This window comes from Colobus angolensis, unplaced genomic scaffold (assembly GCF_000951035.1).
Source record: "Colobus angolensis palliatus isolate OR3802 unplaced genomic scaffold, Cang.pa_1.0 Scaffold29, whole genome shotgun sequence".
NCBI lineage: Eukaryota > Metazoa > Chordata > Mammalia > Primates > Cercopithecidae > Colobus > Colobus angolensis.
Genome location: NW_012116154.1, coordinates 5,533,227 through 5,558,480, shown reverse-complemented (window position 1 = coordinate 5,558,480; position 25,254 = coordinate 5,533,227). Strand labels below are relative to the sequence as shown.

The following is a 25,254-nucleotide window of genomic DNA, read 5'->3' as shown; positions in this document are numbered from 1 at the left end:
CTCTCTGTTCCCCAGTGTGACACGCAAAAATGTTTCCAGGCATTTCAGATGCCTGGAAGGAGAAGGTGCAGACTTGCCCTGGCTGAGAACCACTGAGATAGATGGAGAGCTGAAAGGCTGGGATGCAGCCTGGCTCCGCCACTAAGTGGCTGTTAGACCCAGGGAAAGGGGCCTGGCCTTTCTTGGCTTTAGTGCCATTTCTGTGAAACAAAAGAGTGAAATGAGATGACTCCTGAGAATCCTTCAGCTTTACTGTCCCATGCCAGGGTAAAGATTGTAATAAATGCTATCCGTGATCTGGCTGCTGCATTCACCCTAAAGAACATTCAGCATTCATTCCCTTCTTTCCATCTCTCACAGTCCTGATCACTCAACTCTCCTTTTCTTCCCTGTCACTCTGCATTCGCAGGTTTGCCCGACTTGCTGCAACCACTTTTATCAGTCAGGGGATTCCTGTGTACCTCTTTTCTGATATAACGCCAACCCCCTTTGTGGTAAGTAGCCATTTCCTTTCATAATTTCCTGTCACATGATCAGGGATGGGACTTGGCTGAATTTGACAGTCTTTAGGGCTATTGGGATTGGACTGTTGGAATGACAGAGGAGCTCCTTGGCATATGTGAGGCATTTTCTTTTCTCTCCTGGAATGTTTCTCCCACATCCTGGTAATATTTCTCTGGTATTCAACTTTTGATTCATTGGAATTGGTTTTTTTAAAGTGCAGTTTTCCTTTTGTTTGCGTTCTAAGGATATTTGAGTGAGTTAGCAAAAAAAAAGAAATTTTTTTTTTGAGACAGAGTCTCGCTCTGTTGCCCAGGCTGGAGTGCAATGGTGCGATCTTGGCTCACTGTAACCTCCATCTCCTGGGTTCAAGCAATTCTCCTACCTCAGCCTCCCAAGTAGCTGGGATTACAGGCGCCTGCCACCACGCCCAGCTAGTTTTTGCATTTTTAGTAGAAATGAGGTTTCACCACATTGGCCACGCTAGTCTCGAACTCCTGGCCTCAGGTCATCCGCCCACCTTGGCCTCCCAAAGTGCTGGTATTACAGGCGTGAGTCACCGCACCTGGCCTTTTCTCCGTTTTTAAATTTGGTTTGTAGTTCTTTTTCTCAGCTATCACAATTAAGAAACTTCTTGGGTTGAAATCTGAATTCACCTCAAACCCTGTCTTGTCATGAATATTTTTGACAAGCTAACGCACCCCTGTTTTATACAAATGTTTTATTCTAAATACTATTCACGGCTAGTACAGAGAGCATGCTCGGCATGTTTGAGTAAGACTTTCATCAGCTCCTTTGTGTAGCACAATCTAAAGAAAAAGACAGTAGGGACTATGACAGCTGTTGCTTTGACATAGACAAAACTTTTAAGAGCTGGGCCAGATGCTGAAAATACGTTTTGAAAAATGTGATTTGGATGCAGTTACTTTCATCTAGTAGAAATGAGACTGTATCGGTACAGAAGGAGATTCTAACTCATTTTGTGTTTGCTGGCTCTAGTGCACTGACAGGTAGATGCAGCACCCCTAGGCTGTGAATAACCTGGTACACACACTATTCACATCTAAATGTAGTTCAAGTTTCATTGTTTGATGGAAAAATTGTCATCTATTCAAGCATCCTAATTACCTTCTGTACTAAGCGTTAATAGCTATTAATTTTATGTCAGACATGAATTGATCCAGTGTGTCATGATCCTTTGTCCACACTGAGGAGTCATTCTCCTCTTTTCTTTGGCCCAGGACACCTGAGAGATATGACATAACTTCCAGGGGGTTGAGTGACTGCAATGATTCTTGGTGGGAGGGTGGAGGGGACAGACAATTTAAATCTCAGGTTGCCTCTGTATAATCAATGTCATTTGCCATAATGGGGGAATAATCCAGCCCCTCCTCCCATTTTGGGAAGTAATAGAAATGGGAGTTAAGTTGAAATATAAATAACCCTGGAGTGAGAGATAAATGAGCAACGTGTAAGAGCATTCTCCATTCCCTCAACTTTTTTTTCTGAGACAGAGTTTCACTTTTGTCTCAAAAAGAGTTAGGGCTGGAGTGCGGTGGCACGATCTTGGCTCACTGCAACCTCCGCCTCCCAGGTTCAAGTGATTCTCCTGCCTCAGCCTCCCAAGTTACTGAGATTACAGGCTCCTGCCACCATGCCTGGCTAATTCTTTTGTATTTTTGGTAGAGACAGGGTTTCACCGTGTTGGCCAGGCTGGTCTTGAACTCCTGACCTCAAGTGATCCACCTGTCTCGGCCTCTCAAAGTGGTGGGATTATAGGCGTGAGCCATCACCCCCAGCCCCTCAGTGTTTTTCTCAACCTTTTCCTTAAAAGCAAATGAGAAAGGAGAAGAGGGAGAAGCAGTTGGAGGTAGTAAACTGAATCCACAAACTTCTGTCTCAGGTAGAAGCCTTGAAAGCGTTGGAATGGAGACTTAGACCATTCTTGTGTTTGAAGAATTTTCTAGCTCAACCAAGTAGAAGATGGAATGAGAAGGCACTGAGGAAATTACTCACTTTTCTTATTAGAAAATGCATTCTGGAATTTTGAGCAGCCAGTTAGTTCTAAGGGTAGTTGTATACTGCTGGGGTGTGGCTCAAAAATATTATGCTATTTATATATTACATTTATTAAAAGGGAGCAAGTTGGCATGAACAGTATAAAATAGACATTTTAAGGATGTCTGCTTTTTTTGTTAAAAACCGTTTGTTCTTGTTTCCTGCTATGTTACAGCCCTTCACGGTATCGCGCTTGAAACTTTGTGCTGGAATCATGATAACTGCATCTCACAATCCAAAGCAGGATAATGGTTATAAGGTATTTTCCTTTTTCTACTCCACACATACATCCTTCTGTAGGAATCCTGTATCTGTATTCTTTGGGACCGTAGGTAACAGGTGCCTTATTTCCATTAACTGTAGACCTTCTGAATGTGTTCCTGGGTTCTCTAGGTCTATTGGGATAATGGAGCTCAGATCATCTCTCCTCATGATAAGGGGATTTCTCAAGCTATTGAAGAAAACCTAGAGCCATGGCCTCAAGCTTGGGACGACTCTTTAATTGATAGCAGTCCACTTCTTCACAATCCGAGTGCTTCCATCAATAATGACTACTTTGAAGACCTTAAAAAGTACTGTTTCCACAGGTAAACGAATTGTGTCTTCACTGGCCTTGAGTGAGTTAAGTTTATGTGATTCAGCCAAATTCTATCAGTGTTCAAGAAGTTTTTCTCTTAATTGGTTCATGTACTACAGCTGCATCTGATTTTATTTTATTTTGTTTACTTATTTTGAGACAGGGTCTCACTCTGTTACCCAGGCTGTAGTGCAGTGGCACGATCTTGGCTCACTACAACCTCTGCCTTCTAGATTCAAGCGATTCTTGTGCCTCAGCCTCCCAAATAGCTGCGATTCAGGCGTGAGCCACTGCACCCAGCTAGTTTTTTTGTATTTTTAATAGAGACAACGTATTGGCATGTTGGCCAGGCTAGTCTTGAACTCCTGGCCTCAAGTGATCCACCGGCCTTGGCCTCCCAAAGTGCTGGGATTCCAGGTGTAAGCCACCATGCCCACCTAGCCGCATCTGATTTTAGAGGCTGTAGATCAGGCCTTGGCAAACTTTTCTTAAAGGGACAGATAGTAAATATTTTTGGCTTTGAGGGCCACATGGACTCTTTCTCAACTACTCAACTCTGCTGCTGTTTCAGTACAAAAGCCGTCATAGATGAAACGTCAGTGAAGAAGCGCAGACAGAAGAGGTGGCTTGCCCATAGGCCTTAGTTTGCTGACCTGTTATAGATTCCGTATATGTATGTGATTCATACATATTCATACATGTCAGTGTGTGTGTGTGTGTGTGTGTGTGTACATATATATGTATGTTTTAAAAACTTGCTCGAAAGTCTGGAATAGGAAACACTGGTGTTTTTCTATCTTTCCAAAAATTTTCTGTGCCTATGCAAGCACATATATATATGTATAATATACTTCAAAACCATAAATGGGAATATAGTATGTGTGTGTGGTTTGTTCTGTGCCCTTTTCCCCCCAGTTAATTTGTCATGGACACCTTCCTATGTTAGTCCCTATTAGTCCCGACTTTCTGTCTTAAAGGCTACTGCACCGGTGTGTTTAACTCAGTGACACAGACTCAGTCCTTACCGTCAGGTAGGAAGTGGTCTAGCAGAGTGACAGTAGTGTCTTCTTGAGTATGCTGTAGGTCCCACCCCTCCTGATTGTCCCCCTAGCAAGAAACCACAGATTCAAAGAAACTGAACTTGTAGATGTCTTTGATACTGTATTTGTTGGATCAGCTGATGGTGTCCGCTCCAGTGCAGAGTATGAAAGCCCAGTCCCTCCTGAAGGGAGCAGCCATGCCAGCCGAGTGTTGCCCACATGAAAGTATAGGTCCCAGTTGCCAGATCATCTGAGTTCTCCTCTTCCCCAAAAAACCAGAAACCTGCATTTTGTGTGTGAAATCTCCTAATTCCTACATGTTGTACCATTTTTTTCAATGGTGTGTAGTCCAGACAAAACACATCTGTGAACTTTCCCTCTGCCCCTCTGATTTAACTTCATGAAAAATGAAGCATTTCTGGTTTTCCACTCCCAGTAGCTCAGGAGTCAACCCCCCTTGTGAACAGTTGCTTGAGTGTGTGTGTGTGTGCACGTGCATGTGTGTGCACATGCATATCCGTAAGGTAACTTTCTGGCATCAGAATTGTCTATGCATTCGCAAAGTTGATAGTGCTTAGCAAATTGACCACCAAAAATATACCAGTTGGTGCTCCCACCAGCAGTAGATGGTGACAGCATATGATATCTACATTTCCTCCTGCGCTGTGATCCAATTTCTCATTTTTCCTGATTTGCGAGTTGAAAGTAATAGCTCACTTTTATTTGTATTCTTTAGCCTATATATTTCTATGTAGTTGTTCACCTTTCATATTTATAAACATCTTTGTTTATAATATAAATACATATATGCATATAATATATACATATAAAAATATATATAATATATGTTTTTTAGATGTTTTCTCTTCTGTTATCTTTGGAATTTTTTATTGAAACTCTTTGCTGAACTGTTTACAAATTTGTATAATATTTATTACTCGTATTTTATAGCTTCTGTGTTTTATGTCATGCTTAGGAAGACATGCTGTATAACAAAATTATTAAAGTAACACAAAAAATTTCGCTTGTTCTTTCTGTAGAACTTTCATGTTTGTGTTTTATAATATTTCAATCTTCTGTTTCATTAGTGATTTTTAATTTTATATGGGGCATGAAGTAGGAAAGCAGATTATAGGTTTTTTCTAAAAGGTTTGCGGTTGTACCAACATCAGTGGAAGAATCTTTTTTTTTTTTTTTTTGACTAATTGGAAAAGTCACTTTTATGAAACAATTTCTAACGTTAATCAAGTGCTTATTGTATATCAGATAGTTGCTGGAGACCCTTCACATGTAATTTTTTTTCTTTTTTTTTTGAGACAGGATCTCACATTGTCACCCAGGCTGGAGTGCAGTGGCATGATCTTGGCTCACTGCGGCCTTGACCTCCCAGGTTCAGGGAATGCGCCTGCCTCAGCCCTCCAAGTAGCTGGGACTACAGTTGTGCGCCACCATGCTCTCCTAATTTTTTTGTATTTTTTTTTTGTAGATATGGGGTTTCACCATGTTGCCCAGGCTGGTCTTGTATTCCTGAGCTCAAGCAATCCACCAGCCTCGGCCTCCCAAAGTGCTAGGATTAGAGGAGTGAGCCACTGTGCCCGGTCAACATGTAATTTCATTTTAATCCTCAGAGTAATGCCAGTAAATTATAGTATATTATCATGCATGTTATAGATGAGAAAACTGTAAGGAAGAGTGGTTAATAGCCAACAGTCACACAGCTTATAGATGGCCAAGCTCCAGGATTTAAATTCAGACCCTGACTCCAGAGCATGTTAACCACTTAGCATTATTACTTCTGTGTTCATTTCCCATTTCAAATTAAATTAACTTCTGAATTCTCTATTCTGTTCCTTTAATCTGCCTTTGTATATCTAGTACCAAGCTGTTTTAATTACTATAGGTTTATTACATATTTTAAAATCCAAGAGAGTTGTTTTTCCAGATTTTTCCTCCCTAATCTTACGTATTTATTTTCCCAGATGCATTTTATTTTCAGGGTATGCTTGTTTTAAACCACCATTCTCTTAGATAAGACCGTGTTCATTTATTCATTCCCAAAAGAAATAGATAGTAACCTAAGATTCCAGTCATCAGAGCATTGGAAGTTTTTAAGCCTTTTATTTTTCGGTAACTTCTCTTGTTAATTTTGATATCTGTTGTTAGTCTGTATGCAGTCCCTAAGTCATGGCATGGTATCAAACAGGATTGTTACTTGGCAAACAAAAAGTTTTATTTTTTATTATTATTATTTTTCATATTTTTTTTCCTGAGACGGAGTTACGCTCTTGTTGCCCAGGCTGAAGTGCAATGGCACGATCTCGGCTCACTGCAACCTCCGCCTCCCAGGTTCAAGTGATTCTCCTGCCTCAGTGTCCCAAGTAGCTGGGATTACAGGCATGTGCCACCATGCCCAGCTAATTTTGTATGTTTAGTAGAGATGGGGTTTCTCCATGTTGGTGAGGCTGGTTTCGAACTCCTGACCTCAGGTGATCTGCCCGCCTTGGCCTCCCAAGGTAAAAGTTTTATTTTTTATATCTTTATTTATGAGATAACCCAACACATTTTGTTAAAAAGGACATTTAAAAAATCATTTCTGAAGCTGATAAAAGACATTTGGGAATCTGTCGCTTTGGGGATGTATGGGTGTGTGGAGCCCTGGAAGGAACTGTCCCAGGCTGGCTCTGGCACTGTCAGGGCACCTGTCAGGCCAGCAGTGAGTCTCATGTAGGAACATGGGCTTGAGGTTCTTCTTTGTGTCTCACTCTGGATGGGATACATAAAACAAAACCTGAACTAATCAGATTTGCTGAAAATAACTACAGAGTAGAATTTGAAACTTGAGTGTGCTGAGGGAGGGAATATGTATATCTGGGAGGTTTTGAAATGGAATTAGAAAGATACTCAGTTGTCTTGTACATTCTTGCAACCCTTGCAGTTTTGAGAGACCTATTTCTACCTTTTATCATTTTCCACGGTGTGTCTGATTCTAGGAGCGTGAACAGGGAGACGAAGGTGAAGTTTGTGCACACCTCTGTCCATGGGGTGGGTCATAACTTTGTGCAGTCAGCTTTCAAGGCTTTTGACCTTGTTCCTCCTGAGGCTGTTCCTGAACAGAAAGATCCGGATCCTGAGTTTCCAACGGTGAAATACCCGAATCCCGAAGAGGGGAAAGGTGTCTTGGTAACCTAATTTTTTTTAAAATTATGAAATCTCCTTTTATATTCAAAACTATTACTGTCAAGTAAAATACATTTTATGTGTTTTCATTGTGCTGAAGAAAAACTAATTTCAGCGTGGAAATATGTATATATGGCTGGGTGCAGCATCTCATGCCTGTAATCCCAGCACTTTGGGAGACCAAGGCAGGCAGATCACTTGAGGTCAGGTGTTCGAGAACAGTCTGGCCAACATGGCAAAACTCCCTCTCTGCTAAAAATACAAAAATTAGTTGGGTGTGGTGGTACATGCCTGTAATCCCAGCTACTTGGGAGGCTGAGGCATTAGAATTGTTTGAACCTGGGAGACGGAGGTTGCAGTGAGCTGAGATTGCACCACTGCACTCCAACCTGGGTGACACAGCGAGGCTCTATCTCAAAAACAAAAAAGGAAATATGTATATTTGTTAGTCATTCATTTCTTAAAGGATCTTTCAAATTAAACACCCCAGGATCAGGATATGAGACCGGAGCTCTAAATGGTGCTTCAAATTCAATTAATTTAATTTAATTTAATTTGCCGTGTCTCCTTAATGCCAAAAGGAAGCAGTAATAGAGTGAAATTTTATCAGGTTATGATTTTTATTTCTTGTCATTTTTCTGATATGAAGAAGTGTTGCTTTCAGTATGGTTCCTATAACATTTTTAAAGGTTGGGGTAGCAGTGGTATTCAGAGAATCAGTTTATTTTGTTTTATTTGTGAGGCTGATCACACGGCAATGCCTGGAAATACCAGTCCAACCTCACACCTACTGGCACATGCGCAGCGGGCACACTGGTAGGCTTGGTTCACACAGCGATGCTCCCATTATCTGACCTCTGACTTAGGAAGATACCATGTGGCCAACCAAGACCAGCTATAACTTTTGTTTGCTAAATTTCACTTCTGCAGCTGGGCTTGGTTGGTCCTGTATTATCTTTCTAAGAGCGGAAAGACCTCTTGAGTTCTTAAGGAACTGAATGTTTTTAAAGGCTACCGTATGCTCGATTCTTGATTAAATAATCTTTTATTTTCATATTCTTCTTTAGACTTTATCTTTTGCTTTGGCTGACAAAACCAAGGCCAGAATTGTTTTAGCAAATGACCCGGATGCTGATAGACTTGCTGTGGCAGAAAAGCAAGACAGGTAAAATTAATTGTGATTACCTGTATTATAGAACATATGAAGGCTGATCTCTTCATTGGTAAAGTGTTCCTGGGGAGACGAGACCTATTTGGAAACATTTCCCATTTATTTTGCAAATGATCGTTTCACTGAACCTCCTGTGGAGTCTTCTGATGGAGAGCAAGATAGAGATCTAGTGTGGGGGAGGTTACGTGATTGGCAAGCATAATGCAGAGTAAATCAACCCAGTATGTGTTTCAAATTGAAGTTCCTATTTGGGAACTTCTCATTTTATAATTGATTTTATTATAAGTAATGTCTCAGTGTCTAATGAGGGTAAAGCACTTTGGAGCTAGCTGTGTGCTTCAGTATTTGCTGAGGGGTTTAGGAGGGAGCTGTGTCTTCAAGGAGATGCTGAGTTTAGTTTGGACAGACCAGGGAGGAATTCCTGTGGGGTATCGGCACAGTGTTTAAGACAAGTCTGACCAGAGAGTTTGAACAAAGGAGAAGTAAGTACGTGGGGGCTAAAGTTGAAAGGTAGGCAGGGCCCAAGCTGTTTTGGATGTCAGGTAGCCTATGTGATGTTTTGGGGGCAGGAGGGTGCTGCTGCTGAAATGGCAGGGTTTTTAGATTGTGATAAAACAGATTCCATTCTATGTCAGTGTTGAGAAAGTTAAGCTAAGGTGATACATCCTGATAGATGCGATTTACTTTTAGCCATCTGGACTGCCAAGAGAAGCAGAAATTGCACACCTTTTCTCTGATGTTCTGACCATTTAGGACGGAGCTTGATGTTAAGTGGTCCTGAGCTGTCCCGTCTCAGAATCAGCAACACTAACCAGTCCAGAAATTGAGATAGCAAAACTTACTCTATATATGGGGGATCTTGCCAGCATATTTGTTATATTTAAAACCAAAGGCTTTGCCAAAGATTAATATAGAGCCATTGTGTGTCATGTCTGACATACTTATTTTATACAGTCTTCAAAGACAGGCTGTCTGTTCAGGCAAACTGGCTGATATATATGGTAGCTGCTCAGATGTTTGTAAAATGGCAGTTACATTTCTGTCCAGTTATTTAAAGATGATGAATAACAAGAACAGCCTTGCAGAAAATACTTTGAGGCTTTGTTTGCTAAGTTGTTTATCCCCATGACACTCTAGAGTCTTCCTTAAGATTATGGAAATGAATAGTTGTTTTTTTTCTTTCAGTGGTGAATGGAGGGTGTTTTCAGGCAATGAGTTGGGGGCCCTCTTGGGCTGGTGGCTTTTTACATCTTGGAAAGAGAAGAACCAGGATCGCAGTGCTCTCAAAGACACGTACATGTTGTCCAGCACCGTCTCCTCTAAAATCTTGCGGGCCATTGCCTTAAAGGAAGGTTTTCATTTTGAGGTAAGTTGTTTCTGGGATTCACTCATTTTCCTTTCATCTGCTCTGTAGAAGATCTAAGGCATGTCTTCCTCATTTTGATTATCCCTTTAGGAAACATTGACTGGCTTTAAGTGGATGGGAAACAGAGCCAAACAGCTAATAGACCAGGGGAAAACGGTCTTGTTTGCATTTGAAGAAGCTATTGGTAAGAAGTGATCATGAACATCAAGGAATTGGTTACAAAGCAAAAGGAAACGTTTGCATTTGGATTCAAAGATCCACAGTGAAACACGGTTTATTTTGCTTCTCCAGCACTCAGGTTGAATGTCGAACTGTCCTACTCCAAAATTGACATCTCAGATGATTTACAGCAAAAAGTAATGTCTTAAAAACAACCAAGTCATTCATGTCAGAATCCTTGGCCTGAATGACTGAAAACAGTGATATTGTATGCGTGACTGCCAGTGTATGGATTTTGGGAGTAGTGATGTTTCCTCCACTGTGGTGTTTAATATCCAGGCCTAAACCCTGTGGTATTTAAAGTCCTTCCTCCTCCGAAAGTGCTAATGAGGATCTATGCTAGGGTCTATGCAGAGGAAGGGAGAAGGAAGGCGTGGTTTGCTGCTGTCATCAAAATGATAGTCACCCGAAAGGACGAACCAGGTCCAGCCAGAGTGACAGAAAAACCCTTGTCCTAAACTGTCAGTATAAATGAACAGAAAGGAGAGCTAGCTATAGAAATTTGAAATTCACATTGTACCAAATGCTTTTAAGCTATTAATTTAGTAAAAACTATTATGCATTAGATTTTTTTATATTCATTTGTATATTCTCTGCAACACTAACACACGATTTAACTAATCGAAGAAAGTGTCATTGCTCAGGTTCTGCTCGTTTATTGTCAGATTTGGCAGACTTGTCTTTCCATAGATTTTTATTTTAGAAAAGATTTTCTTACATTCATTTATCAAGTATTAATTGCATGTCTATTACTCAGTGACTCTAAAAGAAATGATGGCACTGACCTTAGCCTACAGCAGCTTAGATAGATTTCGTTAAGTAATCACACACGAGAGTATAGGCCAGATGTCAAAATGAATAATGTAACTAACAAATACTATTGGGATTCAAAGAAGAAAGAGATATGTATTGACCAGGACAATTAGAAACAATTTCATGAGCTGGAAGGAGTTTCATGACTCTAGTGATTGAGCACCATGTGGCCAGGAGGGAAAATCTTGCAGGTTCTTCAGCAAATACTTCTTGAAGGCCTGCTGTGGGCTAGGCAGTGGGCTAAAGTCTTAAACATAAGGTAGTTAATGAGAGATGAGCATATACGCAACACTGTACAACCTCTAATATGCAGTAGCCAGGATTCATACTCACATGTGGTTTGACACTGTATTGTACAGATGTATGTGTGACGTGTGTTTCTGCAGGATACATGTGCTGCCCTTTTGTTCTGGACAAAGATGGAGTCAGTGCCGCTGTCATAAGTGCAGAGTTGGCTAGCTTTCTAGCAACCAAGAATTTGTCTTTGTCTCAGCAACTAAAGGCCATTTATGTGGAGTAAGTTGTTATTGACTCTGTTGGATCGAAATAATATTTTGAAATGTTCTGTTATATACTTATGCATGAGATACTAATATCCTTTCTAATGCTCTTATTTTGGTGATGAATTCTATTTCGTATAAAAATTAAATAAGGCAGGGCACAGTGGCTCACACCTATAATCCCAGCACTTTGGGAGGCTGAGGCAGGTGGATCACCTGAAGTCAGGAGTTTGAGACCACACCGGCCAACATGGTAAAACTCCATCTCTACTAACCATACAAAAATTAGCTGGGCGTGATGGTGGGCCCCTATAATCCCAGCTACTCGGGAGGCTGAGGCAGGAGAATTGCTTGAACCTGGGAGGCAGAGGTTGCAGTGAGCCGAGATCACACCATTGCACTACAGCCTGGGCGACAAGAGCTAAACTCTGTCTCAAAAAAAAAAAAACTAAAGAGATCACCTTTTCCTTTTAATACTTAACCACTTAGTAATTACTATTCCTGATTGCATTAATTCTTAACAAATGGCAACATGAAAGAATGTGATTTTAAGTGTCCAATGTCAAAAAAGATTAAATGTCTTCATAGTACATCTATTTATTTTTTGTAGCAATTACTCAACTCTGCCTTGTCTGTGTAGTGCATAAGCATCCAGAGATAGTACAGAAAGTGATGGGTGTGATATGGCTCTCTGCAAATGCAGGTGGAAGACCAGGCAGTCATTTGGTGATCCCTGGGGTAGATTGTTGGACCTCTCTTTTTTTTTTGAGACGGGGTCTTGCTCTGTCACCCAGGCTGGAGTGCAGTGGCATGATCTCGGCTTACTGCAACCTCTGCTTCCCGGGTTCAAGCAATTCTCCTACCTCAACCTCCTGAGTAGCTGGGATTACAGGCGTCCCCACACCTAGCTAATTTTTGTATTTTTAGTAGCTGGGGGTTTCACCATGTTGGCTAGGCTGGTTTCGAACTCCTAACCTCAGGTGATCCACCTCTCAGCCTCCCAAAGTGCTGGGTTTACAGGCATGAGCCACTGTGCCTGGCCTGGCCCTCTTTTTTAATGGTCTTTTAAAAATTATTCCTTTGGAGTCAGTTATGGCTATTACATTTATTTTATTATTTTTTATTTTATTTTATTTTTATTTTTATTTTTATTTTTATTTTATTCTTTTGAGATGGAGTCTCTTGTTGCCCAGGCTGGAGTGCAATGGTACAATCTTGGCTCACTGAATCCTCCACCTTCTGGGTTCAAGCGATTCTCCTGCCTCAGCCTCCAGAGTAGCTGTGACTACAGGTGCCTGCCAGCATACCCGGCTAAGTTTTGTATTTTTAGTAGAGACGACATTTCACCATGTTGGCCAGGCTGGTCTCAAACTCCTGACCTCAGGTGATTCGCCTGCCTTGGCCTGAGGCAAAGTGCTGGGATTACAGGAGTGAGCCACCACGCCCAGCCATGTTTATTTTAGAATACACTGGTTGGTACATGTTCTGTGTCCACCCTACAAAAGTATTTGTTCCTCATATGCATGACTTTGTATTTGTTTGATAGGTATGGCTACCATATTACTAAAGCTTCCTATTTTATCTGCCATGATCAAGACACCATTAAGAAATTGTTTGAAAACCTCAGAAACTACGATGGAAAAAATAATTATCCAAAAGCTTGTGGCAAATTTGAAATTTCTGCCATTAGGGACCTTACAACTGGCTATGATGATAGCCAGCCTGATAAGAAAGCTGTAAGTAATGTCTTCTCTTCTCAACCAACCTCTTTTCTATTTACCTTTTAAAATAATTTGAACAAATTGTTTAATCATACAATTAACTGAAACTGATTAAGGCACTTAGGCATGGTTATAAATAAGCTATAAAAAATATATGGAAGCCGGGTGTGGTGGCTCATGCCTGTAATCCCACCACTTTGGGAGGTTGAGGTGGGCAAATCACTTGGGGATCAGGAGTTCGAGACCAGGCTGGCCAACATGGCAAAACCCAATCTCTATTAAAAAATACAAAAATTAGCCAGGCGTGGTAAGTTAAAAACCGCAGGCTAGAACTAAAAGAGATTCTACTAGGCTGGGAGCGGTGGCTCACACCTGTAATCCCAGCACTTTGGGAGGCTGAGGCAGGTGGATCGCTTGAACCCGGGAGGCAGAGGTTGCAGTGAGCTGAGATTGCACCACTGCACTCTAGCCTGGGTGACAAAGCAAGACTTTGTCTCAAAAAAAAAAAAAAAAAAAAAACTAGTCATCAAAACCTTCGTGGTCATTTAGCACCTTAGGCAATAAGCAATAAGTGCTCAGCAGTGTGGAATCTGTCTGTGGTCACAGAGCTTAGTTGGGGGTGGTCCAGGGAGAATCTGGGTTTTCTGTCTCAGGATCCAGCATTCTCTCCCTGTCAGGAGTTCTCGCCCTTGCAGAAGTGTCAGTAACCAAGAAGGCTGGCGAAAACAGAGTGCTGGAACCCACACCTGCACTTTCTGATTCAGTAGGTCTGGGGTAGGAGCCAAAAATGTTCATTTCTAACAAGGTCCTAGGTCGTACTGATGCAACTGGTCCTCACTTTGAGAACCACTCTTTGTTTTCTAGTTAGTTTACTCTGTTCTCTGAGTGTGTGGGAGCTGTTGGCTGCAAAGCCTGAGTTTGCATTCTTCACACCATGCAGATCCTACACTGGAGACAAAAGAAGACCCAAAGGTAGCAGAAGAGTGTTGCTAACTATGTCAGGGGGTTGGGGGAAGAAAGTTAAGAATATTCTTATGAGATGTTAAGCACATTCTTTGATATTTGTTCTGTTTTTCGTTTTCATCTGCACACAGCATATTTTAAAAATAGAAATAATATGAAAACGCTTATGATGAAACATGGCAGTCCCACCCCTGCCACCTCATTGCCATGCCACCAAGACCAGATTTGTAAATCATGTGTTCATATAGTGATGTTTTGATATACCAGTGTTATAATTTGTTGATTTTCTATTTTTGAGATAAAGATTTAGTTCTTATAGTTTCTACATTTAATAATCGTCTTCTTCCCATCCTCACAGTACGTTTATGCCACACCTTTTGGTTAAATCAGATTCCATGCTTTTGTTATTATGACTAGTAACTGCCGTTGCCTGCTAGCTAAGTAGTGTATTTTGATTAGGTTTCCCTAATTTGTATAGAGAATTGTATTTCCTGTACCTTTTTTTTTTCCCCCTCGGAGACAGGGTCTTGCTGTGTCACTTAGTCACTTAGGCTGGAGTGAATGGCATGATCACAGCTCCCTGTAGCCTTGACCTCCCAGGCTCAAGTGATCCTCACACCTCACCCTCCTGAGTAGCTAGAACCAAGGGTATGCCATCATGCCCAGCATTTTTTTTCTTTTTTTTTTTTGGAGAGATAAGTCTCTCCCTATGTTTCCCCAGGCAGGTCTCAAGTGATCCTCTTGCCTTAGCCTCCCAAAGTACTGGGATTACAGGTGTAAGCTACTGCACGTGCCTTAATTCATGTAGTAATAGTTGCTTTGTTCTTCCATTTGCCTGGATTTCTATGTACCTGTCAGTAGTTTTTCCCAAATCTTTCAAATGCCTCTCAGTAGGGTTTTCCTGGTCCTTGTCCAATGGCCACCCTCCTGGTTCCTCCACCTGGCTGGACCAGCTGCTTTCTGAGTTGCGTGCACAGCTGTCATCCTGGGAATGCCCTTCTCCAGGGTTGAGTCCCTTGCTCCTAGACCTCATGGCTTCCTCTTTCTATATATATTTTCCTAGATCACATCTTCTAATAGCTTTCCGAGAACAAGTGGTTGGATAGTAAGTTTTTGGTGGCATTTAGGTCTGAAAATGTCTTATTCTATCCTCACACTTCATTGACTCACAGTTTTGAAAGCATTGCTCCATTATTGTTGGGCTTCCAGCATTGCTGTTGAGCCTCCCGTCCTTTCTTTTTCAGCAGATGGTTAAGGCCTACTGTATGCTGCATGTAAGATTATTGATGCCATACTTATTCAGTCCTTTCCATGCAACTTGTTTTATTTGCTTTTTCCTCTGGGAAGATTTTAGGAACTTTTCTCTAAGCTTCAGGTTCTAAAATTTCACAGTGATATGCTATAGCATGGGTCCCTTTTTATTCATGTTTCTGGATCCTTGGTCTGTAGAATCATTTATTTTAGTTCTGAGAAGTTTTCTAGATTATGTGTCAAGAAAGGGAGCTAATTGGTTGTTTTTTGAAATAACCACCTCCCCTGCATTTTCAGTTTTTCGTTTCTTGAAAAGTTCTTAGATGCTGACTCTCGAAGACTGATGTTCTACTTTTCTTGTTTCTTTCTTTCTTCTTCTGTTTTTTTGGGAGATTTCCTTAGCTTTAGCTTTCAGTGCCTCTGTTGGCTATTTCAGTTATAACTCTCTAATTTATTAAAAATAGTGTCCTGTTGAAACAGGTCTTGCTCTTCCACCCAAGCTGGAGTGCAATCGCGTGATCATAGCTCACTGCAGCCTTGATCTCCTGGGCTCATGCGATCCTCCTGCTTCAGCCTCCTGAGTATCTGGGACTACAGGTGTGTGCCACCATGCCTGGCTAAGGTTTTTAGTTTAGTAGAGACAGGATCTTGCTGTGTTGCCCAGGGTGATATTTTTTTTTAATGTAGACAATATCTTACCTCTCTAAGGTTTATAGACCTAATTATAGTTTTTTAAACTATAATACATCGTCTTTTTCCCCTACATTCTCTTTTTTTCCACCAAGTTCTTTTTATTCTGTTTGTTTTGGACTTTGTCTTTTATTTGATGTCTTTCCCGAAAAGTCTGATTGGAACTGATTGGAAGCTCTGTGTACATATGCAGATCAAATGACATACTTCACTCAGAGGATATTGGTAGCAGGTTAACTTTATAAGGGGATCCCCCTGTTTGATTTAATGAGACTTTAATCACCTACCCAAGGATTATAAGATGAGATGCCAAGGCCCTGGAGGCATGACTGGGACGGAGCTGGGGGTGTCAACCTGAGGGCTTCTACTTGATCCCTCTGTTTTCATCATGCTCTGCCCAGGTTCCCCAACTCCTGAATGTTTCTGATTTAATCTCCAGAGAATTTAAACCATCTCCTGCAGAAATAGAGAAGAGGTGGTTCTGTGACGGTGTGGGCTCAGGGCAAGGAACTAGAGTCTGAGAGCTTCCTTCAGACGTTGTTCCTGCTTTCCGCACCTGCCTCACATCTGCCTTTCACACTACCTGGTGCCTCTGGTTCTTGAGCTTGGCCAGGATTTTGCAGAGCGCCTCGCCTTGGTTCTCACCCATGTCTCCTTCTGCAAGTACTCAGATTTTCTTCTCTGGGTCCCACCAGACCAGTTCTGTGCCTCCATCTGTTTTCTGACTTGCGCGCTGGGTTGGCAGCCCCATCAGCTGCTACCTCGTCTTTGTCTCTTTGCCCATGTGTTTCTGCTATTGAAAGTACTTCTGTAGCTTTAATGGAGTTTTGGGACCTATCAAATATAAATAAACCATTTCCTGGAGACCATTTTCTTTTCTAACCAATAAGTTTATATGGCATTTATTTTCTTATAGAAGCTTTTTTTTTCCTTTTCTTTCCTTTTCTTTTTCTTTTTCTTTTTCGACATAGTTTCCTCTGTTACTCAGGCTGGAGGGCAATGGCGCAATCTCGGCTCACTGCAACCTCTGCCTCCCGGGTTCAAGTGATTCTCCTGCCTCAGCTTCCTGAGTAGCTGAGATTAGGCGCCTGCCACCATGCCTGGCTAATTTTTGTATTTTTAGTAGAGACCGGATTTTGCCACGTTGGCCAGGCTTGTTTCCAACTCCTGGTCTCATGTGATCCGCCCTCCTTGGCCTCCCAAAGTGCTGGTATTACAGACATGAGCCACCACGCCCAGCCTGAAAGCTTTCTTTAAAAAAAAAAAAAAAAAAAGCTCCTTATGGAATTTTCTTTGCAAAGATTCACTTTGTATCAGTAACTATGATCTAGTTTGGGTTTTTGTTTTTGTAGTATATTAATCTATTTAAGTCAATATCTTATGAAATGATATGTTTTAATAAAACTTTAATAACTTCAATAGAACTAGGGAAGTAAAAGCTAATACACAAAGTTACTTAATTTTCTTTATTTAAAATTAATTTAGTTATGTTAAATCACAAATAAAAATTGTATACATTTATGGTACAATCTGATGTTTTAAAATAATGCGTACATTGTGATGGCTAAATCAATTTAATTAGAATATATTACCTCACATACTTATCCTGTATTTGTAGTGAGAACACTTAAAATCTACTCTCTTAGCAATTTTCAGGTATATAGTGCGTCATTATTAACTATAGTCACTGTATTGTACAATAGATCTCTTGAACTTTCCTTCTGTCTAACTGAAACTTTATGCCCTTTGACCAGCATCTCCCCAAACTCCCCCTCCCTTACCCTCACCCACCTCCCCCAGTCAGTCCCTGATAACCACTATTCTGCTCTCTGCCTCTGCGAGTTCAACCTTTTTGGATTCCACATGTAGGTGAGATCATGCAGTATTTGTTTTTCTGTGCCTGGCTTATTTCACTCACCATAATATCTTCCAGGTTCATCCATATTGTTGCCAATGACAGGGTTTCCTTCTCTTTTAAGGCTGAATAGTATTCCATTTAGTAGACCACATTTTCGTAAATTACCATCATTTAGTATTTCATTCATGTGGAGTACATTTTCTGATTTCCTCCAAAATGTTTTTCTTTTCTAACCAATAGAAAAGAAATGTTTGGCATTTATTTTCTTACTTATGCAAGGGAAGATACTGGTTAGGCCAGAATGTTACTATTTAAATTTATAATGTGTTCATTAATTCCTAGGTTCTTCCCACTAGTAAAAGCAGCCAAATGATCACCTTCACCTTTGCTAATGGAGGCGTGGCAACTATGCGCACCAGTGGGACAGAGCCCAAAATCAAGTACTATGCAGAGCTGTGTGCCCCACCTGGAAACAGGTATGATGTGGATGGCAGCTGGTGTGATTTTTATCCCCCAGACTTCCTAACTGGTTCTATTCAAATGCCAAGTAAAATGTTCCATCTTCCTAATAGGTAATTTAATTAGAAATCATGTTTCAGAACCTGCCCTAATATTGTGATATTAACAGTCAGTGTGAGCATCCAGGGAAAAGCTTACTTTTTACTTTTTTACTTTTGTCCTAAATTTCTTTGTATGGGAAAATTTTATCCTCATTTCATTATAGTAATAAAAGTGCGTTTTTCTAAATGCTTTTCAATTGGTGGCTAACACCAATGAGATTTTCTCTTTTTCTCAAACTTCAGTCTTCCCATGTCTCTGATAAAATAAATTATAATCCATTCCACATGCATTCAAGAAGTATCTTTGAGTACCCGTTGTACACAGGTCTGTGCTGGGTTCTGGCGGGGGCGCCAAGAGCCTCATCAGAGAGAGCCCTTGCTGCCAAAGAGCTGATGGGCTGGTAGCTTCAGGTTCAAGTTTCTGTGACCTCGGTAAAGTGTTTGAGTTGGTCACTCTGTAACAACTTAACATTTTGCACCTTAACAAGCTCAGTGCATGTCCTTAGTGTGTGTCAGTGTGGTATTTCATGCCTATCCAACGTGCAGTTAACCAGCATTTCCCTATTCAGAATACAGTTGAAAATCAGGAAAAGTTTTTGTAAAAGGTGAATTAAGTCTGTGTTGTCCGACAAAACTAAAATGCAATCCACAGGTGCAATTTTGATTTTCTGCTTGTCACCTTTTAAAAGAGTAAAAAGAAACAGGTGAAATTAATTTCAATAATATATTTTACGTAACCTAGTATATCCAAAAATTATTACAACATGTAGTCAGGGTAAATATTATTAATGAGATGTTTTACATTCTTTTTTTTCTTTTGGAAGAAAGTCCTCAAAATTGATTCAGTAATTTTACACTTAGAGCATATCTCAATTCGAATGCTCCATTTTTATCAGAAATACTTGATCTGTAGAGTTAATAAAATTTAGAGTAGACAAAGTAGATTTTAATATGCAGATTATTCCAAACATACTTGTTTTCTAATAACTGAATCAAGTATCAAAGTTTTAAAACTTGAACTCAATTAACTCAACTTCATAAAATTAAAAATTCAGTTCCTCAGTGGCACTTGCCACGTTTCAAGTTCTTGATAGCCACATGTGGCTAATGGCCACTGTAGTAAACAGCACCCGTCTAGGTAATTGTGACAACATAGGCAAACCAAAGCTTTGCTCGTAGAAGAGTTTTTCCAGTCTTGTGAATCAAACTTGAATTTTATGCGAATAAAAGCAGATGAAAATTCCTGAACATCTTAAATTGCCAAGCTAGTAGCAGATTAAATGTAGCAAATTAGAGGAATGGGAAATTATAGCAGACTCTTCTTAGGCGAGGAGAAGTGACTGCTGATAGCAAGAAAGGAAATATAAAAAACAAAACAAAACTATAAAACATGGACACAAGGACTTAGAAAACTCACTATTACATGAGTTTATCATGAAGGAAACTGTATTCTGCACCCAAATGAGCCCAGAATACAGCTCCAGTCCAACACAGTCATGCTTATGGCTCTCAAATGTCAGGATGTTCAATAAAGAGATATTTAAGAAGTCACGGGACTATGTAATGTATTTTCACTATGGATTCCCATTCAAAATCTTTCTGTGCTTAAAGTGCAAAAACTCAACTATTAAGTGAACATATAAAAGCTCATTTTCTAACAATTCTGGATTACCAATATTTTATTGTAATATTATGCAAGAACCTTGTTTTCGTGTGCATGAGGTAGTAAGCTCTTTGCTGCTATATTGCATATAGTTTTTGGTAAACATTTTTTTGTAATTCTTTCTTATTTAGTGTTTTCTTGTTTCTATGTTTCGTTCTTTTAAAAGGAAATGGATAGTCCAACTAAACAGTCCACCTTAAGGATCTGTTTTTTCTATATCTTGTCCTCTCCTTTTCATTATCTGATGAAAATATATCTTATATTTTGGAAAGCTTTCATTTGTAATAATAACACTATTTAAATGTTTAAGGCTTTAAGTTATTAACATTTTTCACATGGCTTATTGAGTGGACTTAAATTCAAATATTAGCTTATAAATTCGTGAAAAAACCTTGAAAATTTGTCCTTTTATTGTATTCATTGAAACATTGTTTCCATTTATTAAATGGGATACTCAGCGCTATGTCAGTCGATGGATATGTGGTCAGAGCTTAAGCAAGGCACCAGCATACCTAACATACAACAGCAATAAAGTTTTTTTTTTTTTTTTTTTTTTTGAGACCGGCTCTCTCCCTGTTGCCCAGGCTGGAGTGCAGTGGTGGAATCTTGGCTCACTGCAAACTCCGCCTCTGGGGTTCAAGCGATTCTTGTGCCTCAGCCTCCTGATAAGATTACAGATATGCACCACCACACCCAGCTAATTCATTTTTATTTTTATTTTTTTAGTAGAGACAAGGTTTCATCATGTTGGCCAGGCTGGTCTCAAACTCCTGGCCTCAAGTGATTCACCAGCCTCAGCCTCCCAAAGTGTTGAGATGACAGGCGTGAGCCTTAGTCTTGACTAAGATTTCCTTCTTTCCTGAAAAGCTTAAATATTACGAATATGCCTTATGTCATGGATTTCAATTATAGAATTTCAACTAAGATGGAAAATCCTATTCAAGTATGTGCTCCTTTAAAAATATTTTTTTGTTGGGGGAGATGTCTTTAGTTTTGTCCAACTTTTTATTTTGAACAGTTTCAAACCTACAGAAATGTTGGAATAAGAATGCAATGAATACCCACGTACCCTTCACTTAGACCAAACTTTTTATGTAAAGAGCCAGTAGTAAATATTTTAGTATTTGCAGACATGGGGTTTCTGTCGCCACTGCTCAGCTCTGCTAATGTAGTCAGAAAGCAGGCATATGCATAAAAGAATGGGCATGGCTGTGTTCCAGTAAAACTACATGAACCACAGTTTCTTGACCCCAATCCAGACTCAGCAATTGCTAACATTTTGCAATATTTGCTCTCACCGTATATGTTATGTATTTGAGATTTTTCTGTACCATTTGAAAGACTCTGTGATATTTCATGACACATCATAAGACTTCATGATACTTCACTCCTAATATTTCAGTATGCATCTCTTAAGAACACTCTCTTAATATTAAGGCAAACAGATAATAATGGTACTAGGTAGGATTCCAGTAGACCAACAGAAGCAGTAGAATGTTATCTATTAAGACATTGTTTGCAAGGAATCAACTTGTGCAATTGATTATGGGGGCTGACTCCTCAAGTCTGAAATCCAGAGGCTGTCCAGAAAGGGAGCCTGGAACTCTCAGGCATGGGTTAAAGTTACCATCTACAGGTGGAATTCTTCAGGAAAACCTCAGTTCCATTCCCAATGCCTTTCAGATAGAATCTAGCCCATCCACATTGTCTAGGATAATCTCCTTTACTTAAAATCAACTGATTATAGATATTAATCACACCTACAAGATACCTTCACAGCATCACAACATTAGTGTTTGAATAACTGGAGACACTATCCTAGCCAAATTGACACATAAATTCAGACATTCCTAAAAGTCCCCAAAATAGCTGTTTTCTCTGTATTTATAATCAAATCAAGAACACTGCATTGTATTTACTTGTCATTTAGCTTAAATGGTTTTTCATGATAAGAGAAAAATAAATGCCTAATTATACATGATACTTTCCTAAACATTCCGATAAAGAGATCCATCTAGATTTAGACTTTTCAGAAACAGAAATCCCTGGCTTAAATGATTATAGGATGTGTCCTGTTATTTTTAAAGATGTTATGAAATGTTTTCAAACATTAATTTAACAAATGGAACAGTTATTGATTAGGATGGAGAATAGTAACACAAAACTTTTGTTTTAAGAATTGTACCACTGAATTTTACACTGTGGTACTGGTTTCTTTTTCACACATAAAATACAATATCAAAAACATTATATCAGTATATACATGAATCATAATGTTCACTCATGTCATGATTAAGAAATAAACTTGAATACTAAATTAGTAATCAGTAATTTCACTGAGTTTTAGTTTTAAGTATACTTTTAAAAAATGATTAGCTTACATGCTTTCCTGAGAACTGTTATTTTCTTCAAAGCACATTTATAGAGAAGGAAAAGAAAACTAATATAATTCATATGTACTTAAAAAGCATAATTACTTTATATGTTGCCAGTAGGGATAAAAATAATTACAATGATAGCTACATTTATTGAGGTCTTTGGGCTGGGTTCAGTGCTAGTTGCTTTATATAATTTATCGCAATCTGTACAGCAACTCTCTTGAGAAGGTAAAGTCTTTATCCCAATTTTACAAATGAGGAATCTGGGCCTTAGAGAGGCCAAGCCACTTGCCCAAGGGCACAGAGCTAGTAAGTATAGAGCTAGAATTAATGCCTACAATGAAATGGATTGCTTTAGCTGTTAAAATGCTGTTTAGCTATTACAATGTTGAAATGATTTTAACTAATTGTAGGGATTTCTATTAAACTCTGCATATGTTAAAGATGGTATGAAGAGTGTGAAGTAATGGAAAGTACAAAGGATTTAGTTTTTTAAATTTAACTTTTTGGTGTTAAGTACTTAGAGTACTCACACTAGGCTACTGAAGATGCTGGAAACCTCTTTAACTGCAAGTCAGTTTTATCTGTCACTTACCTTTCAAATGTTTGTATATGAATGAATGTTTCCCGCAGCCCTGAGAACTTGATTTTCTTGGAGGGATTTGTCTCTCCAGATTCTTGTTTATACTTTAGTTGTGACTGTTTGGTTCAAGAAATAGATTCTTTATGATATGACCGCAGGGGTCTGATTTCTTGGTGTTTGACTCCTCAAACCCATCCGGAGCCTCCCCATTGCTGTTCACTCTAGGAAGGCCTTATGGACAAGGCTGTAGCTTAGATGCCAGTAGTTTGAGGGCAGACATCATCATGAATGTCTGTGTTCTGGGAGACTGAGGAGTTAACACAGATGTTTGTAAAAGTTTAGCAGGATTTAATGGCAACTGACATCATGAAAGTTTTCTCTACACCCTTAGGTACAAATATTACAGATCTTTTAGGGATGCTAGGCCAAAAATTGTGTTTCTCACAAATTCTTATGAGAAGAGCAAAGGATAACTTTTGTTTGTAGTTCAGACCTTGGAAAAATCTTTGGGGATAATAATGCATATTGTCTCACGGGGTGTTTTGTCTAAGTCAACAGATATGTTCCATGCTTAAGTCTCTGGAGTTCTGTTTTTTCCTATTTAGTCCTCTTCTTAAGGCTATATTTTCCTGTCACTTGATCGGTGTGGGGGGGAGCATTTAAATTGTGCTTTGGAATAATCCCTTGACCTGAATTTTTTCCCCCTTATTTTCCAGTGATCCTGAGCAATTGAAGAAGGAACTGAATGAACTGGTCAGTGCTATTGAAGAACATTTTTTCCAGCCACAGAAGTACAATCTGCAGCCAAAAGCAGACTAACATAGTCCAGTCTTGGGTATACTTTCATTTGCCTACAATTAAGCTGAGTTTAACTTGTTAAGCAATATTTGTAAGGGCCAAATGATTCAAAATGTTACAGGTATTTATGTGTTTTACAAAGACCTACATTCCTCATTGTTTCATGTTTGACCTTCAAGGTGAAAAAAGAAAAGATGGCCAAACCCAACAAACTAACATTCCTACTAAAAAGTTGAGTTTGGACATATTTTGAATTTTTATAAATGAAGATTCTTAAACTAACTTAAAAAAATAGATTGTAATTGATGTGCCTTAATTTGCATAAATCATAAATGTATGTCCTCTCTGTAATTGTTTTAATGTGTGCTTGAAATATCCAGAAAACGTATGGAGTTAGTAAATTCTGGGCTGTCATATGTAGGATAGCCACTTTTAGGCATATGTACATTTATATTTCTATCAATTCCTTATAAAGTAAAATAAATGAATAGATCAAATGTTGTGTTCATGTTTGGGGAAAATATAATTTGCTGAAACCTATGAAGTAGAGCAAAAGATGCTTTAAAAAGATACTTTTTTTGACCTAAATTTTTTTTAGTTCTAATAATGCACATAGCACATGAGTACATCATACATGTGCTAGGAAAAAACAGCTTCACTGTCTTTGTGTAATGTGTTGAAACTCATTTTATCTTTTTAAATCTTGAAAAACCAAACAGTTGTTTACTTGAAACTTGAAAGTAGCATATTTTTCTGGTGTTTTTTTTTTTTTTTTTTTTTTGCATTAGCACAATTTAATGTAATTCCTGGTTTGGAGGCAGCAAGACCTATAAGCAAGAACTGTTTACTTGACGCTGATTTTTTTCTCTTGTTCTTGTGTGGTCTAAAATCTAAAACTAGATTTAAATGATAGATTTCCTATAAGCCAATTTCTAATAATAAATAAATTTATTATTTAATCTGTACCTTCTATCTTCTCATAATTCATGGTTTTACAGCCTGCCAAAATGACTCCAGTTGGGCACCCATGAGCTAGGAGCAAACTTCCTTTATATACTTTATATACTTTACATTATTTCTGATTTTTAAAGGAAATGATTGCCATTATTATGATTCCAGTCAACCTAAATGGTTATGAACAGTTTCAGAACAATGAAAAATGACAATACTATATGATAGTATTATAACTGTTTTTCTATTTTAGTCATATGTAGCTTATGTCCTACCAGAACTCTTAAATCTATAATATTCAATATATTCTACAAACTGCTTCATTGTAGAAGCCATATTTATGTTTATTTTATAATGTTTTCTAGTGTCAAACTGTACTGTGGAGAAAAGAAATGTTAGATCTGTGTTCTGTCTGC

General features: G+C 39.1%; 1 protein-coding gene across 1 annotated transcript in view; it reads left to right on the top strand.

The window, feature by feature from the left end:
• PGM2 (phosphoglucomutase 2) overlaps positions 1 to 25,243 on the top strand; it is a 35,931-nt gene extending 10,688 nt beyond the window's left edge. Inside the window, exons 4-14 of the mRNA XM_011949131.1 lie at positions 410 to 494; positions 2,735 to 2,818; positions 2,953 to 3,146; positions 7,167 to 7,356; positions 8,421 to 8,518; positions 9,710 to 9,890; positions 9,981 to 10,074; positions 11,309 to 11,438; positions 12,969 to 13,158; positions 18,248 to 18,381; positions 23,806 to 25,243. Coding sequence (XP_011804521.1) covers positions 410 to 494; positions 2,735 to 2,818; positions 2,953 to 3,146; positions 7,167 to 7,356; positions 8,421 to 8,518; positions 9,710 to 9,890; positions 9,981 to 10,074; positions 11,309 to 11,438; positions 12,969 to 13,158; positions 18,248 to 18,381; positions 23,806 to 23,908 — 1,483 coding nt within the window. The 3' untranslated portion in view covers positions 23,909 to 25,243. The remainder of the gene's footprint in view (positions 1 to 409; positions 495 to 2,734; positions 2,819 to 2,952; positions 3,147 to 7,166; positions 7,357 to 8,420; positions 8,519 to 9,709; positions 9,891 to 9,980; positions 10,075 to 11,308; positions 11,439 to 12,968; positions 13,159 to 18,247; positions 18,382 to 23,805) is intronic.
• Positions 25,244 to 25,254: the final 11 nt, after the last annotated feature.